Genomic DNA, 16,664 nt, shown 5'->3' on the forward strand with positions numbered 1-16,664 from the left:
GTTTGATGGGGACAGTGTAGAGGGAGCTTTACTCTGTATCTAACCCCGTGCTGTACCTGTCCTGGGAGTGTTTGATGGGGACAGTGTAGAGGGAGCTTTATGCCATATCTAACCCCGTGCTGTACCTGTCCTGGGAGTGTTTGATGGGGACAGTGTAGAGGGAGCTTTATCCCATATCTAACCCCGTGCTGTACCTGTCCTGGGAGTGTTTGATGGGGACGGTGTAGAGGGAGCTTTATCCCATATCTAACCCCGTGCTGTACCTGCCCTGGGAGTGTTTGATGGGGACAGTGTAGAGGGAGCTTTATCCCATATCTAACCCCGTGCTGTACCTGTCCTGGGAGTGTTTGATGGGGACAGTGTAGAGGGAGCTTTATCCCATATCTAACCCCGTGCTGTACCTGTCCTGGGAGTGTTTGATGGGGACAGTGTAGAGGGAGCTTTATCCCATATCTAACCCCGTGCTGTACCTGTCCTGGGAGTGTTTGATGGGGACAGTGTAGAGGGAGCTTTATCCCATATCTAACCCCGTGCTGTACCTGTCCTGGGAGTGTTTGATGGGGACAGTGTAGAGGGAGAGCTTTATCCCATATCTAACCCCGTGCTGTACTTGTCCTGGGAGTGTTTGATGGGGACAGTGTAGAGGGAGCTTTATCCCATATCTAACCCCGTGCTGTACCTGTCCTGGGAGTGTTTAATGGGGACAGTGTAGAGGGAGCTTTATCCCATATCTAACCCCGTGCTGTACCTGTCCTGGGAGTGTTTGATGGGGACAGTGTAAAGGGAGCTTTATCCCATATCTAACCCCGTGCTGTACCTGTCCTGGGAGTGTTTGATGGGGACAGTGTAGAGGGAGCTTTATCCCATATCTAACCCCGTGCTGTACCTGTCCTGGGAGTGTTTGATGGGGACAGTGTAGAGGGAACTTTACTCTGTATCTAACCCCGTGCTGTACCTGTCCTGGGAGTGTTTGATGGGGACAGTGTAGAGGGAGCTTTACTCTGTATCTAACCCCGTGCTGTACCTGTCCTGGGAGTGTTTGATGGGGACAGTGTAGAGGGAGCTTTATCCCATATCTAACCCCGTGCTGTACCTGTCCTGGGAGTGTTTGATGGGGACAGTGTAGAGGGAGCTTTATCCCATATCTAACCCCGTGCTGTACCTGTCCCGGGAGTGTTTGATGGGGACAGTGTAGAGGGAGCTTTACTCTGTATCTAACCCCGTGCTGTACCTGTCCCGGGAGTATTTGATGGGGACAGTGTAGAGGGAGCTTTATCCCATATCTAACCCCGTGCTGTACCTGTCCTGGGAGTGTTTGATGGGGACAGTGTAGAGCGAGCATTACTCTGTTTCTAACCCCATGCTGTACCTGTCCTGGGAGTGTTTGATGGGGACAGTGTAGAGGGAACTTTACTCTGTATCTAACCCCGTGCTGTACCTGTCCTGGGAGTGTTTGATGGGGACAGTGTAGAGGAAGCTTTACTCTGTATCTAACCCTGTGCTGTACCTGTCCTGGGAGTGTTTGATGGGGACAGTGTAGAGGAAGCTTTACTCTGTATCTAACCCCGTGCTGTACCTGTCCTGGGAGTGTTTGATGGGGACAGTGTAGAGGGAGCTTTACTCTGTATCTAACCCCATGCTGTACCTGTCCTGGGAGTGTTTGATGGGGACAGTGTAGAGGGAGCTTTATGCCATATCTAACCCCGTGCTGTACCTGTCCTGGGAGTGTTTGATGGGGACAGTGTAGAGGGAGCTTTATCCCATATCTAACCCCGTGCTGTACCTGTCCTGGGAGTGTTTGATGGGGACGGTGTAGAGGGAGCTTTATCCCATATCTAACCTCGTGCTGTACCTGCCCTGGGAGTGTTTGATGGGGACAGTGTAGAGGGAGCTTTATCCCATATCTAACCCCGTGCTGTACCTGTCCTGGGAGTGTTTGATGGGGACAGTGTAGAGGGAGCTTTATCTCATATCTAACCCCGTGCCGTACCTGTCCTGGGAATGTTTGATGGGGACAGTGTAGAGGGAGCTTTACTCTGTATCTAACCCCGTGCTGTACCTGTCCTGGGAGTGTTTGATGGGGACAGTGTAGAGGGAGCTTAATCCCATATCTAACCCCGTGCTGTACCTGTCCTGGGAGTGTTTGATGGGGACAGTGTAGAGGGAGCTTTATCCCATATCTAACCCCGTGCTGTACCTGTCCTGGGAGTGTTTGATGGGGACAGTGTAGAGGGAGCTTTATCCCATATCTAACCCCGTGCTGTACCTGTCCTGGGAGTGTTTGATGGGGACAGTGTAGAGGGAGCTTTATCCCATATCTAACCCCGTGCTGTACCTGTCCTGGGAGTGTTTGATGGGGACAGTGTAGAGGGAGAGCTTTATCCCATATCTAACCCCGTGCTGTACCTGTCCTGGGAGTGTTTGATGGGGACAGTGTAGAGGGAGCTTTATCCCATATCTAACCCCGTGCTGTACCTGTCCTGGGAGTGTTTAATGGGGACAGTGTAGAGGGAGCTTTATCCCATATCTAACCCCGTGCTGTACCTGTCCTGGGAGTGTTTGATGGGGACAGTGTAGAGGGAGCTTTATCCCATATCTAACCCCGTGCTGTACCTGTCCTGGGAGTGTTTGATGGGGACAGTGTAGAGGGAGCTTTATCCCATATCTAACCCCGTGCTGTACCTGTCCTGGGAGTGTTTGATGGGGACAGTGTAGAGGGAGCTTTATCCCATATCTAACCCCGTGCTGTACCTGTCCCGGGAGTGTTTGATGGGGACAGTGTAGAGGGAGCTTTACTCTGTATCTAACCCCGTGCTGTACCTGTCCCGGGAGTATTTGATGGGGACAGTGTAGAGGGAGCTTTATCCCATATCTAACCCCGTGCTGTACCTGTCCTGGGAGTGTTTGATGGGGACAGTGTAGAGCGAGCATTACTCTGTTTCTAACCCCATGCTGTACCTGTCCTGGGAGTGTTTGATGGGGACAGTGTAGAGGGAACTTTACTCTGTATCTAACCCCGTGCTGTACCTGTCCTGGGAGTGTTTGATGGGGACAGTGTAGAGGAAGCTTTACTCTGTATCTAACCCTGTGCTGTACCTGTCCTGGGAGTGTTTGATGGGGACAGTGTAGAGGAAGCTTTACTCTGTATCTAACCCCGTGCTGTACCTGTCCTGGGAGTGTTTGATGGGGACAGTGTAGAGGGAGAGCTTTATCCCATATCTAACCCCGTGCTGTACCTGTCCTGGGAATGTTTGATGGGGACAGTGTAGAGGGAGCTTTACTCTGTATCTAACCCCGTGCTGTACCTGTCCTGGGAGTGTTTGATGGGGACAGTGTAGAGGGAGCTTTATCCCATATCTAACCCCGTGCTGTACCTGTCCTGGGAGTGTTTGATGGGGACAGTGTAGAGGGAGAGCTTTATCCCATATCTAACCCCGTGCTGTACTTGTCCTGGGAGTGTTTGATGGGGACAGTGTAGAGGGAGCTTTATCCCATATCTAACCCCGTGCTGTACCTGTCCTGGGAGTGTTTAATGGGGACAGTGTAGAGGGAGCTTTATCCCATATCTAACCCCGTGCTGTACCTGTCCTGGGAGTGTTTGATGGGGACAGTGTAAAGGGAGCTTTATCCCATATCTAACCCCGTGCTGTACCTGTCCTGGGAGTGTTTGATGGGGACAGTGTAGAGGGAGCTTTATCCCATATCTAACCCCGTGCTGTACCTGTCCTGGGAGTGTTTGATGGGGACAGTGTAGAGGGAACTTTACTCTGTATCTAACCCCGTGCTGTACCTGTCCTGGGAGTGTTTGATGGGGACAGTGTAGAGGGAGCTTTACTCTGTATCTAACCCCGTGCTGTACCTGTCCTGGGAGTGTTTGATGGGGACAGTGTAGAGGGAGCTTTATCCCATATCTAACCCCGTGCTGTACCTGTCCTGGGAGTGTTTGATGGGGACAGTGTAGAGGGAGCTTTATCCCATATCTAACCCCGTGCTGTACCTGTCCCGGGAGTGTTTGATGGGGACAGTGTAGAGGGAGCTTTACTCTGTATCTAACCCCGTGCTGTACCTGTCCCGGGAGTATTTGATGGGGACAGTGTAGAGGGAGCTTTATCCCATATCTAACCCCGTGCTGTACCTGTCCTGGGAGTGTTTGATGGGGACAGTGTAGAGCGAGCATTACTCTGTTTCTAACCCCATGCTGTACCTGTCCTGGGAGTGTTTGATGGGGACAGTGTAGAGGGAACTTTACTCTGTATCTAACCCCGTGCTGTACCTGTCCTGGGAGTGTTTGATGGGGACAGTGTAGAGGAAGCTTTACTCTGTATCTAACCCTGTGCTGTACCTGTCCTGGGAGTGTTTGATGGGGACAGTGTAGAGGAAGCTTTACTCTGTATCTAACCCCGTGCTGTACCTGTCCTGGGAGTGTTTGATGGGGACAGTGTAGAGGGAGCTTTACTCTGTATCTAACCCCATGCTGTACCTGTCCTGGGAGTGTTTGATGGGGACAGTGTAGAGGGAGCTTTATGCCATATCTAACCCCGTGCTGTACCTGTCCTGGGAGTGTTTGATGGGGACAGTGTAGAGGGAGCTTTATCCCATATCTAACCCCGTGCTGTACCTGTCCTGGGAGTGTTTGATGGGGACGGTGTAGAGGGAGCTTTATCCCATATCTAACCTCGTGCTGTACCTGCCCTGGGAGTGTTTGATGGGGACAGTGTAGAGGGAGCTTTATCCCATATCTAACCCCGTGCTGTACCTGTCCTGGGAGTGTTTGATGGGGACAGTGTAGAGGGAGCTTTATCTCATATCTAACCCCGTGCCGTACCTGTCCTGGGAATGTTTGATGGGGACAGTGTAGAGGGAGCTTTACTCTGTATCTAACCCCGTGCTGTACCTGTCCTGGGAGTGTTTGATGGGGACAGTGTAGAGGGAGCTTAATCCCATATCTAACCCCGTGCTGTACCTGTCCTGGGAGTGTTTGATGGGGACAGTGTAGAGGGAGCTTTATCCCATATCTAACCCCGTGCTGTACCTGTCCTGGGAGTGTTTGATGGGGACAGTGTAGAGGGAGCTTTATCCCATATCTAACCACGTGCTGTACCTGTCCTGGGAGTGTTTGATGGGGACAGTGTAGAGGGAGCTTTATCCCATATCTAACCCCGTGCTGTACCTGTCCTGGGAGTGTTTGATGGGGACAGTGTAGAGGGAGAGCTTTATCCCATATCTAACCCCGTGCTGTACCTGTCCTGGGAGTGTTTGATGGGGACAGTGTAGAGGGAGCTTTATCCCATATCTAACCCCGTGCTGTACCTGTCCTGGGAGTGTTTAATGGGGACAGTGTAGAGGGAGCTTTATCCCATATCTAACCCCGTGCTGTACCTGTCCTGGGAGTGTTTGATGGGGACAGTGTAGAGGGAGCTTTATCCCATATCTAACCCCGTGCTGTACCTGTCCTGGGAGTGTTTGATGGGGACAGTGTAGAGGGAGCTTTATCCCATATCTAACCCCGTGCTGTACCTGTCCTGGGAGTGTTTGATGGGGACAGTGTAGAGGGAGCTTTATCCCATATCTAACCCCGTGCTGTACCTGTCCCGGGAGTGTTTGATGGGGACAGTGTAGAGGGAGCTTTACTCTGTATCTAACCCCGTGCTGTACCTGTCCCGGGAGTATTTGATGGGGACAGTGTAGAGGGAGCTTTATCCCATATCTAACCCCGTGCTGTACCTGTCCTGGGAGTGTTTGATGGGGACAGTGTAGAGCGAGCATTACTCTGTTTCTAACCCCATGCTGTACCTGTCCTGGGAGTGTTTGATGGGGACAGTGTAGAGGGAACTTTACTCTGTATCTAACCCCGTGCTGTACCTGTCCTGGGAGTGTTTGATGGGGACAGTGTAGAGGAAGCTTTACTCTGTATCTAACCCTGTGCTGTACCTGTCCTGGGAGTGTTTGATGGGGACAGTGTAGAGGAAGCTTTACTCTGTATCTAACCCCGTGCTGTACCTGTCCTGGGAGTGTTTGATGGGGACAGTGTAGAGGGAGAGCTTTATCCCATATCTAACCCCGTGCTGTACCTGTCCTGGGAATGTTTGATGGGGACAGTGTAGAGGGAGCTTTACTCTGTATCTAACCCCATGCTGTACCTGTCCTGGGAGTGTTTGATGGGGACACTGTAGAGGGAGCTTTACTCTGTATCTAACCCCGTGCTGTACCTGTCCTGGGAGTGTTTGATGGGGACAGTGTAGAGGGAGCTTTATCCCATATCTAACCCCGTGCTGTACCTGTCCCGGGAGTGTTTGATGGGGACAGTGTAGAGGGAGCTTTACTCTGTATCTAACCCCGTGCTGTACCTGTCCCGGGAGTGTTTGATGGGGACAGTGTAGAGGGAGCTTTATCCCATATCTAACCCCGTGCTGTACCTGTCCTGGGAGTGTTTGATGGGGACATTGTAGAGGGAGCTTTACTCTGTTTCTAACCCCATGCTGTACCTGTCCTGGGAGTGTTTGATGGGGACAGTGTAGAGGGAACTTTACTCTGTATCTAACCCCGTGCTGTACCTGTCCTGGGAGTGTTTGATGGGGACAGTGTAGAGGAAGCTTTACTCTGTATCTAACCCTGTGCTGTACCTGTCCTGGGAGTGTTTGATGGGGACAGTGTAGAGGAAGCTTTACTCTGTATCTAACCCCGTGCTGTACCTGTCCTGGGAGTGTTTGATGGGGACAGTGTAGAGGGAGAGCTTTATCCCATATCTAACCCCGTGCTGTACCTGTCCTGGGAGTGTTTGATGGGGACAGTGTAGAGGGAGAGCTTTATCCCATATCTTACCCCGTGCTGTACCTGTCCTGGGAGTGTTTGATGGGGACAGTGTAGAGGGAGCTTTACTCTGTATCTAACCCCATGCTGTACCTGTCCTGGGAGTGTTTGATGGGGACAGTGTAGAGGGAGCTTTACTCTGTATCTAACCCCGTGCTGTACCTCCCCTGGGAGTGTTTGATGGGGACAGTGTAGAGGGAGCTTTATCCCATATCTAACCCCGTGCTGGGGACAGTGTAGAGGGAGCTTTACTCTGTATCTAACCCCATGCTGTACCTGTCCTGGGAGTGTTTGATGGGGACAGTGTAGAGGGAGCTTTATCCCATATCTAACCCCGTGCTGTACCTGTCCTGGGAGTGTTTGATGGGGACAGTGTAGAGGGAGCTTTATCCCATATCTAACCCCGTGCTGTACCTGTCCTGGGAGTGTTTGATGGGGACGGTGTAGAGGGAGCTTTATCCCATATCTAACCCCGTGCTGTACCTGTCCTGGGAGTGTTTGATGGGGACAGTGTAGAGGGAGCTTTATCCCATATCTAACCCCGTGCTGTACCTGTCCTGGGAGTGTTTGATTGGGACGGTGTAGAGGGAGCTTTATCTCATATCTAACCCCGTGCCGTACCTGTCCTGGGAATGTTTGATGGGGACAGTGTAGAGGGAGCTTTACTCTGTATCTAATCCCGTGCTGTACCTGTCCTGGGAGTGTTTGATGGGGACAGTGTAGAGGGAGCTTTATCCCATATCTAACCCCGTGCTGTACCTGTCCTGGGAGTGTTTGATGGGGACAGTGTAGAGGGAGCTTTATCCCATATCTAACCCCGTGCTGTACCTGTCCTGGGAGTGTTTGATGGGGACGGTGTAGAGGGAGCTTTATCCCATATCTAACCCCGTGCTGTACCTGTCCTGGGAGTGTTTGATGGGGACGGTGTAGAGGGAGCTTTATCCCATATCTAACCCCGTGCTGTACCTGTCCTGGGAGTGTTTGATGGGGACGGTGTAGAGGCAGCTTTATCCCATATCTAACCCCGTGCTGTACCTGTCCTGGGAGTGTTTGATGGGGACAGTGTAGAGGGAGCTTTATCCCATATCTAACCCCGTGCTGTACCTGTCCTGGGAATGTTTGATGGGGACAGTGTAGAGGGAGCTTTATCCCATATCTAACCCCGTGCTGTACCTGTCCTGGGAGTGTTTGATGGGGACAGTGTAGAGGGAGCTTTATCCCATATCTAACCCCGTGCTGTACCTGTCCTGGGAATGTTTGATGGGGACGGTGTAGAGGGAGCTTTATCCCATATCTAACCCCATGCTGTAACTGCCCTGGGAATGTTTGATGGGGACGGTGTAGAGGGAGCTCTACTCTGTATCTAATCCCGTGCTGTACCTGTCCTGGGAGTGTTTGATGGGGACAGTGTAGAGGGAGCTCTACTCTGTATCTAATCCCGTGCTGTACCTGTCCTGGGAGTGTTTGATGGGGACAGTGTAGAGGGAGATTTACTCTGTATCTAACCCTGTGCTGTACCTGTCCTGGGAGTGTTTGATGGGGACAGTGTAGAGGGAGCTTTATCCCATATCTAACCCCGTGCTGTAGCTGCCCTGGGGATGTTTGATGGGGACGGTGTAGAGGGAGCTTTACTCTGTATCTAACCCCGTGCTGTACCTGTCCTGGGAGTGTTTGTTGGGGACAGTGTAGAGGTAGCTTTACTCTGTATCTAACCCCGTGCTGTACCTGTCCTGGGAGTGTTTGATACCTGTCTTGCCATTTAATGAATGGTGCAGTGAGGCTAATTAGGAAAAAGTTTTTATTCAAATTATAGACTGTTATCTGAAAAGGAAGAGTCTGCAGGGTTATGGGGAGAAGGCAAGAGAATGGAACGAGGTGAGTTGCTCGTTCGGAGAGCAGGTGCAGACACAATGGGCCAAATGGCCTCCTTCTGCGCCATAATGATTCAAAATCAAAATAGAAAAATAAGAGTGGGTAGCTGTCCCCCGCAAGTTTACCCAATGGGCTTTGCCACATTTTAAGATACTAAGCCAATTACCTAAATCAATACTAAATCAATTACTGCAAGTGCACACTCACCGAGATCTTGCTGAAGCAGCAGGCTTTCTCTTGCTGAAAACAGAAGAGGCATCAAATCAACTCAGAGAACTACTGAGGTAACAGCTCAAAAATCCTCAGCCAAGAAAACAGACACAACAGGTTACATTTTATATAGGCGGCTGCAGTTCCACCACAAGGACTGAATACTGCTTCAGTGGGTGGCAGGAACCGGCACTGTGTTTAGCAGGAACAGCCAAGAGCTGCCAGCCTCAGCAGCGCCACCTTCAGCGGTGGCCACTCCTGGGGCTGCATTTGGAGTAAGAGCACAATTCAATGGTCATGAATCCTCAAAGTCAGGTAAATGGGGCCTCAGGGCCAATCATGCATGCCCGGCAAAGGGCGAAGAGACACTGAGGGTCGGCAGCGCAGTTGCCGTGGGGACGGCCACTGCCACTGAAGGGTGCTTCCACAGGCCAAAGCGTGCCCAAAAAGGAGGCACCCAGCCTCAAGCCTGGAGCTCACCAGGGTTTACACTGTGTTTTCCCCACATGGCAGTGGGCCCCTCAGCTACTGGTATAATGCCCGCAAAGGCTGGATGAGGCTCTTAACTGGTCATTTAATGAGCTCAATTGGGCTGTGTGAAGACTGGCCGTCTGCCACCTTTACTGTCACTGGCAAAATGGCATGGCAGTGGGAGCATATCGGGCACCCCCTGATGCCTTCCAAAGTCAGTTTGCCAGTCAGGCTGCCTCCCGGCCCACCCCCCACCCCCCCCATAGCTCCTCCAGGTGGCCTGCTGATGAATGTGCTGCTCCACACAGTGCAGAAACACAGCCCAATTGGGCCCAGTCCAAGTCCTAGCCTGTTTTGCGTTCACTAAGTAATGAGATAAACAACTGGACACAGTCCCTCTATGCTAGGGAGAGGAAATTTCAGCTGCCATTCCTGCTCCTAATCACTGTCCGGCAACTGCTGCAGAAACGTAACTTTTGTGGATGTCCCGAACCCCAGTGAGAGTCAGCACCTTCAGGAGAGGAGGGGACCTGTGCCCCAGTGAGAGTCAGCACCTTCAGGAGAGGAGGGGGACCTGTATCCCAGTGAGAGTCAGCACCTTCAGGAGAGGAGGGGACCTGTACCCCAGTGAGAGTCAGCACCTTCAGGAGAGGAGGGGACCTGTGCCCCAGTGAGAGTCAGCACCTTCAGGAGAGGAGGGGGACCTGTATCCCAGTGTCAGTCAGCACCTCCAAATGAAGAGGGGACCTGTACCCCAGTGAGAGTCAGCACCCTCAAGAGAGGAGGGGACCTGAACCCCAGTGAGAGTCAGCACCTTCAGGAGAGGAGGGGATCTGTACCCCAGTGAGAGTCAGCACCTTCAGGAGAGGAGGGGACCCGTACCCCAATGACAGTCAGCTCCTTCAAGTGAAGAGGGGACACGTATCCCAGTGAGAGTTAATACATAAAAGCAGCAGCAAGTTGGTAACCTGCAAATATATTCCTTCTCCCAGCTACACCCTTACCTCCCTGCAAAAAGACGCGTGGCCAGCACATAGTTCAGGGTAGTTTTGTGCTCTAGAAATTGCCTGGTGAATGAAACACAGACAGTGTTAGGAAAGCAGCAAGTAGGAATCTAAATCATACTTTACAGAAAATTACATCTCTATTCTCAAATCAATCACAGTCCTGATGAAGATGGGGCTCAAAACTGTGCCTCAATTTTTAACACGTGATGGGTCCCTCACTAATTTCATTCTCGCAATGTGGGTGATGCCAGCAAGAGCAGCGTTTCTTGCCCATCGCTGAGGTGGTGGTTCTGAGGCTTTTCCTACTGCAATCATTTAGAGTAAGTGAGTGGCTACTACAGCTGCTTCAGAGGTCATTAAGAAGCCAACTGGAGTCAGAGACAGACTGGTAAGGGATAGCGGGCTGCCTTCCCTGGAGAGCATTAGTGAACTAGGTAGTTTACCCAAATACCCATCCATGGCTGTATACTTACATCAATTCTACCATCAAGGTTCACCCAGCAGCAACACAAATAATGTATGGTTACCATACGTATGGTTATATGAATTAGGAGCGGGAGTAGGCCATTTAGTCCCCCGAGCCTGATCCGTCATTTGATAAGATCATGTCTGTTCGGATTGTGGCCCCTACTTTCAACTCTAACTACCTTGTCTACCCCCTATAGCCTTTGACTCCCTGTCAATCAAGAATCAAACAAACTCAGCTTTAAAAATAATCGAATAAAACTACCTCCATTGCTCTCTGGCAAAACAAATTCCACAGACCAACGACCCTCTTACAGAAAAAATTCTCCTCATTTCCTTCTCAAATGGGAGACTCTTATTTTTAAAATATGTCCCCTAGTTCTAGTCTTTTTCAATAGGGCAAACATCCTCTCAGCATCCACTCTATCAAGACCCCTCAGGATCTTACATGTTTCAATAAGAAAACATATGAGAATACAAAACACATTCTTCTAAATTCCAATGGGCATCGGCCCAACCTATCCAACCTTTTCTCATAAGATAACCCGTTCATCCCAGGAATCAGTCGAGTGAACCTTCTATGAACTGCTTCAAACACAATTATATTCTTTCTTAAGTAAGGAGACCAAAACTGTACAAATTTTTGCCCACTCACTCCAGCTATCGATATCCCTTTGTAGACCCTTGGGCAGGGTTTTCAGTGCTGTCCGCCGCCAGAATTGTCTGGACCCACTGAAAGCCAATGGACTTTTGGCTGGGCCGCCAACTCTCCCGTGGCAGATCCCGCCATGCAGGGCTGGAAAATCCCGGCCCTCATGTCTAACTTCAATTCAGGAAACCAGGATGTGCAAACGGTTTGGGTAGGGATGAGAAATGATAAAGGCAGGGAGTCACTTGTGGGAGTCATGTACAGGCCCCCTAATAGTAACCAGATGGTAGGGTGCAGCATAAAGGAAGAAATAATGGGAGATTGTCAGAATGGCGCGGCAATAACCATGGGAGATTTTAAAAGCAAAAAACTGCGGATGCTGGAAATCCAAAACAAAAATAAAAATACCTGCAAAAACTCAGCAGGTCTGGCAGCATCTGCAGAGAGGAACAGTTAACGTTTCGAGTCCATATGACTCTTCAACAGAACTAAGTAAAAATAGAAAAGAGGTGAAATATAAGCTGGTTTAAGGTGGGGGGGGGGGGGGGGGGGGGTGGGACAGGTAGAGCTGGATAGAGGGCCAGTGATAGGTGGAGATAACCAAAAGATGTCATAGACAAAAGGACAAAGAGGTGTTGAAGGTGGTGATATTATCTAAGGAATGTGCTAATTAAGGGTAGAAAGCAGGACGAGCAAGGTACAGATAGCCCTAGTGGGGGTGGGGTGGGGGGAAGGAATCGAAATAGACTAAAAGGTAGAGATAAAACAATGGATGGAAATACATTTAAAAATAATGGAAATAGATGGGAAAAGAAAAATTTATATAAATTATTGGAAAAAAAAGGGGTGATTGGAAAGGGGGTGGGGATGGAGAAGAGAGTTCATGATCTAAAACTGTTGAACTCAATATTGAGTCCGGAAGGCTGTAAAGTGACTAGTCGGAAGATGAGGTGCTGTTCCTCCAGTTTGTGACGAGCTTCACTGGAACAATGCAGCAAGCCAAGGATGGACATGTGGACATGTGGGCATGAGAGCAGGGTGGAGTGTTGAAATGGCAAGCGACAGGGAAGTCTGGGTCATGCTTGCGGACAGACTGAAGGTGTTCTGCAAAGCGGTCACCCAGTCTGCGTTTGGTCTCTCCAATGTAGAGGAAACCGCATTGGGAGCAACAAATGCAGTAGACGAAATTGAGGGAAGTGCAAGTGAAATGCTGCTTCACTTGAAAGGAGTGTTTGAGCCCTTGGACGGTGAGGAGAGGGGAAGTAAAGGGGCAGGTGTTGCACCTTCTGCGGTTGCATGGGAAGGTGCCGTGGGAGGGGGTTGAGGTGTAGGGGGTGATGGAGGAGTGGACCAGGGTGTCCCGGAGGGAACGATCCCTGCGGAATGCCACCGGGGGGGTGAAAGGAAGATGTGTTTGGTGGTGGCATTAGGCTGGAGTTAGCGGAAATGGCGGAGGATGATGCTTTGAATGCGGAGGCTGGTGGGGTGATAAGTGAGGACAAGAGGGACCCTATCATGGTTCTGGGAGGGAGAGGAAGGTGTGAGGGCGGATGCATGGGAGATGGGCCGGACACGGTTGAGGGCCCTGTCAACCACCGTGGATGGACAACCTCGGTTAAGGAAGAAGGAAGACATGTCAGAGGAACTGTTTTTGAGATTCTAATCTACATATAGACTATAAAAGTCAGATGGGCAAAGGTAGCCCAGGTGAGGAGCTCGTAGAATGTTTTCAGGATAGTTTCTTAGAACAGCATGTTGTGGAGCCAACCAGAGAGCAGGCTATACTGGTCCTGGTATTACGTAACGAGATGGGATTAATTAATGATCTCACAGTGAATACACCCCTCGATAGCAGCGACCAAATTATGAATGAATTTTACACTCAGTTTGAGGGAGAGAGGATTGGGTCCGAGACTATGTTTTTAAACTTAAATAAGGGCCGTTATGAGGGCATGAAAGCAGAACTGGCTAAAGTGAATTGGCAAATTAGGTTACGGGATTGGTCAATTGAGATGCAGTGGCAAACATTTAAGGGGATATTTCAGAATACACAGAATAGATACATTTCAACGAGTAAGAAAAAGTCCAAGGGATGGACACACCATCCATGGTTAACTAGAAAGGTTAAAGATGGTGTCAAACTTAAAGAAAAAGCATATAATTGTGCAAAGATAGGTGGAAGGTTAGAAGATTGGACAGAATATAAGAAACAGCAAAGGATGCCTAAAAGATTAATGGGGAGGGAAAAATTAGAGTATAAGAGAAAGCTAGTCAAAAATATAAAAACAGATAGTAAGAGTTTCTAAAAATATTTAAATAAGAAACGAGTTAACAAAGTGAGCACTGGTACTACAGAAAGTGAGTCTGGAAAATTGATCATGGAAAACAAGGAGAGATGGCAGATGAATTGAACATGTATTTTGCATCAGTCTTCACTATAGAGGATACAAGTAACATCCTAGAAGCAACTATAAATCAAGGAGCGGTGAGGACTTCTTATCTAAGAAAGGATATACTTGCCATCGAGGGAGTGCAGTGAAGGTTCACCAGACTGATTCCTGGGACGGCAGGATTGTCGTATGAGGAGAGATTGGGCCAACTAAGCCTGTATTCACTGGAGTTTAGAAGAATGAGATGGGGATCTCATTGAAACATATAAAATTCTGACAGGGATGGACAGATGGATGCAGGTGTCCCAGGCTCAGGATACGGGGTAGGCCATTTAGGACTGAGATGAGGAGAAACTTCTTCACTCAGTGGGTTGTGAACCTATGGAATTCTTTACTATAGAAGGCTGTGGAGGCCAAGTCATTGATTATACTTAAGGAGGAAATAGATAGATTTCTGAATTCTAAAACCATCAATGGGTATGGGGAGAGCGCAGGAGTATGGCGTTGAGATAGAGGACCAGCCATGGTCATACAGAATGGCGGAGCAGGCTCCAAGGGCCGAATGACCTACTCCTGCTCCTATTTTCCATGTTTCTATCGAAGGGAGGTAGGAACTCAGGAAAATTACAATCACCAGAGAACTGGTACTGAGTAAATTGTTGGAACTGTGGGCTGACAAGTGCCCGGGACCTGATCGACATCATCCTAGGATCTTAAAAGAAATGGCTAGTCAGATAGTTGATGCATTGTTTTTAAGTTTCCAAAACTCCCTAGATTCGGGGAAGGTCCCATTAGATTGGACGTTAGCAAATGTAATCCCATTATTCGAAAAGAAAAGGAGACAGAAATTAGGAAACTACAGGCCAGTTAGCTTAACATCTGTCATAGGGAAAATGTTAGAAGCTATTATTAAAGAAGCTATAGCAGGGCACTTGGATAAGTTCAAGGTAATCAGGCACAGTCAACATGGTTTTGTGAAAGGGAAATCATGTTTAACCAACTTATTGGAATTCTTTGAGGAAGTACCATGTGCTGTGGATAAAGGGGAACCGGTGGATGTACTGCACTTAGATTTCCAGAAGGCATTTGATAAAGTGCCACATCAAAGGTTATTGCGGAAAATAAAAGCTCATGGTATAGGGAGTAACATATTGGCATGGATAGAAGATTGGCTAGCTAACAGGAAGCAGAGTTTCAGGTAGGCAAGATGTAATGAGGGGCATGCCACAGGGATCAGACTTCAACTGTTTACGGTTTATATAAATGACTTGGATGAAGGGATGGATGGGATGGTTGCCAAATTTGCTGATGACACAAAGATAAGTAGGAAAGTAAGTTGTGACGGGGACAAAAGGAGGCTACAAAAAGATATAGATAGGTTAAGTGAGTGGAGTATAATGTGGGAAAATGTGAAATTGTCCATTTTTGGCAGGAAGAATAAAAGAGAAGCATATTATCTAAATGGTGAGAGATTGCAGAGCTCTGAGATTCAGTGGGAATTTTTTTTTATATAAATTCGGGATGTGGGCTTCACTGGCTGGGCCAGCATTTATTGCCCATCCCTAATTGCCCTCCAGAAGGTGGGGGTGAGCTGCCTTCTTGAAACTCTGCAGTCCATGTGTGTAGGTACACCCTCAGTGCTGCTAGGGAGGGAGTTCCAGGATTTTGACCCAGCAACATTGAAGGAACGGTGATATATTCCCACGTCAGGACAGTGAGTGACTTGGAGGGGAACTTCCAGGTGGTGGTGTTCCCATCTATCTGCTTCCCTTGTTCTTCTAGATGATAGTGGTCGTGGGTTTGGAAGGTGCTGTTTAAGGAGCCTTCGCAAATTCCTGCAGTGCAGGGATCTAGGTGTCTTAGTGCATGAATCGCAAAAGGCTAGTATGCAGGTACAGCAAGTAACTATGAAAGCTAATAGAATGTTATCATTTATTGCGAGGAAAATTGAAACCAAAAGTAGGGAGGTTATGCTTCAGTTATACGAGAGACCACATCTGGAGTATTGTGTACAGTACTGGTCACCTTATTTAAGGAAGGATGTAAATGCGTTGGAAGCAGTTCAGAGGAGGTTTACCAGACTAATACCTGGAATGGGCAGGTTGTCTTGTGAAGAAAGGTGGGACAGACTAGGTTTGTATCCGTTTGAGTTTAGAAGACTAAGAGCTGACTTGATTGAAACATAAGATCCTGAGTGGTCTTGACGGGGTGGATGTGGGATGTTTCCTCTTGTGGGAAAATCTAGAACGAGGGGTCACTATTTAAAAATAAGGGCTTGCCCTTTAAAACGGAGGGGAGGTCAAATTTTTTCTCTGAGGGTCTTGAGTCTTTGGAACTCTCTCCCTGAAAAGGCAGTGGAAGCAGAGTATTTGAATATTGTTAAGGCAGAGGTGGATAGATTCTTGGTAAGCAAGGGGGTGACAGGTTATCGGGAGTAGGCAGGAAGCAGATTTGAGGTTACTATCAGATCAGCCATGATCGTATTAAATGGTGGAGCAGGCTTGAGGGGCCAAATGGCCTACTCCTGCTCCTTGTTCGTATGTTCAGAACCTACTCTCCTTACTTATCTTTGTGTTATCAGCAAATTTAGCACCCGTGCATTTGATTCCTTCATCCAAGTCTTTGATATAGATTGTAAATAATTGAGGCTCCAGCACTGATCCCTGCAGCATTTCACTACTTACAGCTTTACAACCAAAAATGACCCATTTATTCCTACTCTGCTTCCTGTTCGGTAACCAATGCTCTATCCATTCTAATATGTTACCCCCTACACCATTTGGTATAGTA

The 16,664-nt window shown here is 48.9% G+C and overlaps 1 protein-coding gene across 1 annotated transcript in view; it reads right to left on the reverse strand.

Annotated features, from left to right (window-relative positions):
* Positions 1–16,664, reverse strand: part of ttll5 (tubulin tyrosine ligase-like family, member 5) — a 375,463-nt gene that overhangs the window by 196,087 nt on the left and 162,712 nt on the right. Inside the window, exons 19-20 of the mRNA XM_078561984.1 lie at positions 10,368–10,430; positions 8,890–8,922 (exon numbers count right to left, since the gene is read on the reverse strand). Of these exons, the coding sequence (XP_078418110.1) occupies positions 8,890–8,922; positions 10,368–10,430 (96 nt within the window). The remainder of the gene's footprint in view (positions 1–8,889; positions 8,923–10,367; positions 10,431–16,664) is intronic.

The sequence above is a fragment of the Cetorhinus maximus genome, chromosome 18 (genome assembly GCF_964194155.1).
Source record: "Cetorhinus maximus chromosome 18, sCetMax3.hap1.1, whole genome shotgun sequence".
In the NCBI taxonomy this organism is placed as follows: domain Eukaryota; kingdom Metazoa; phylum Chordata; class Chondrichthyes; order Lamniformes; family Cetorhinidae; genus Cetorhinus; species Cetorhinus maximus.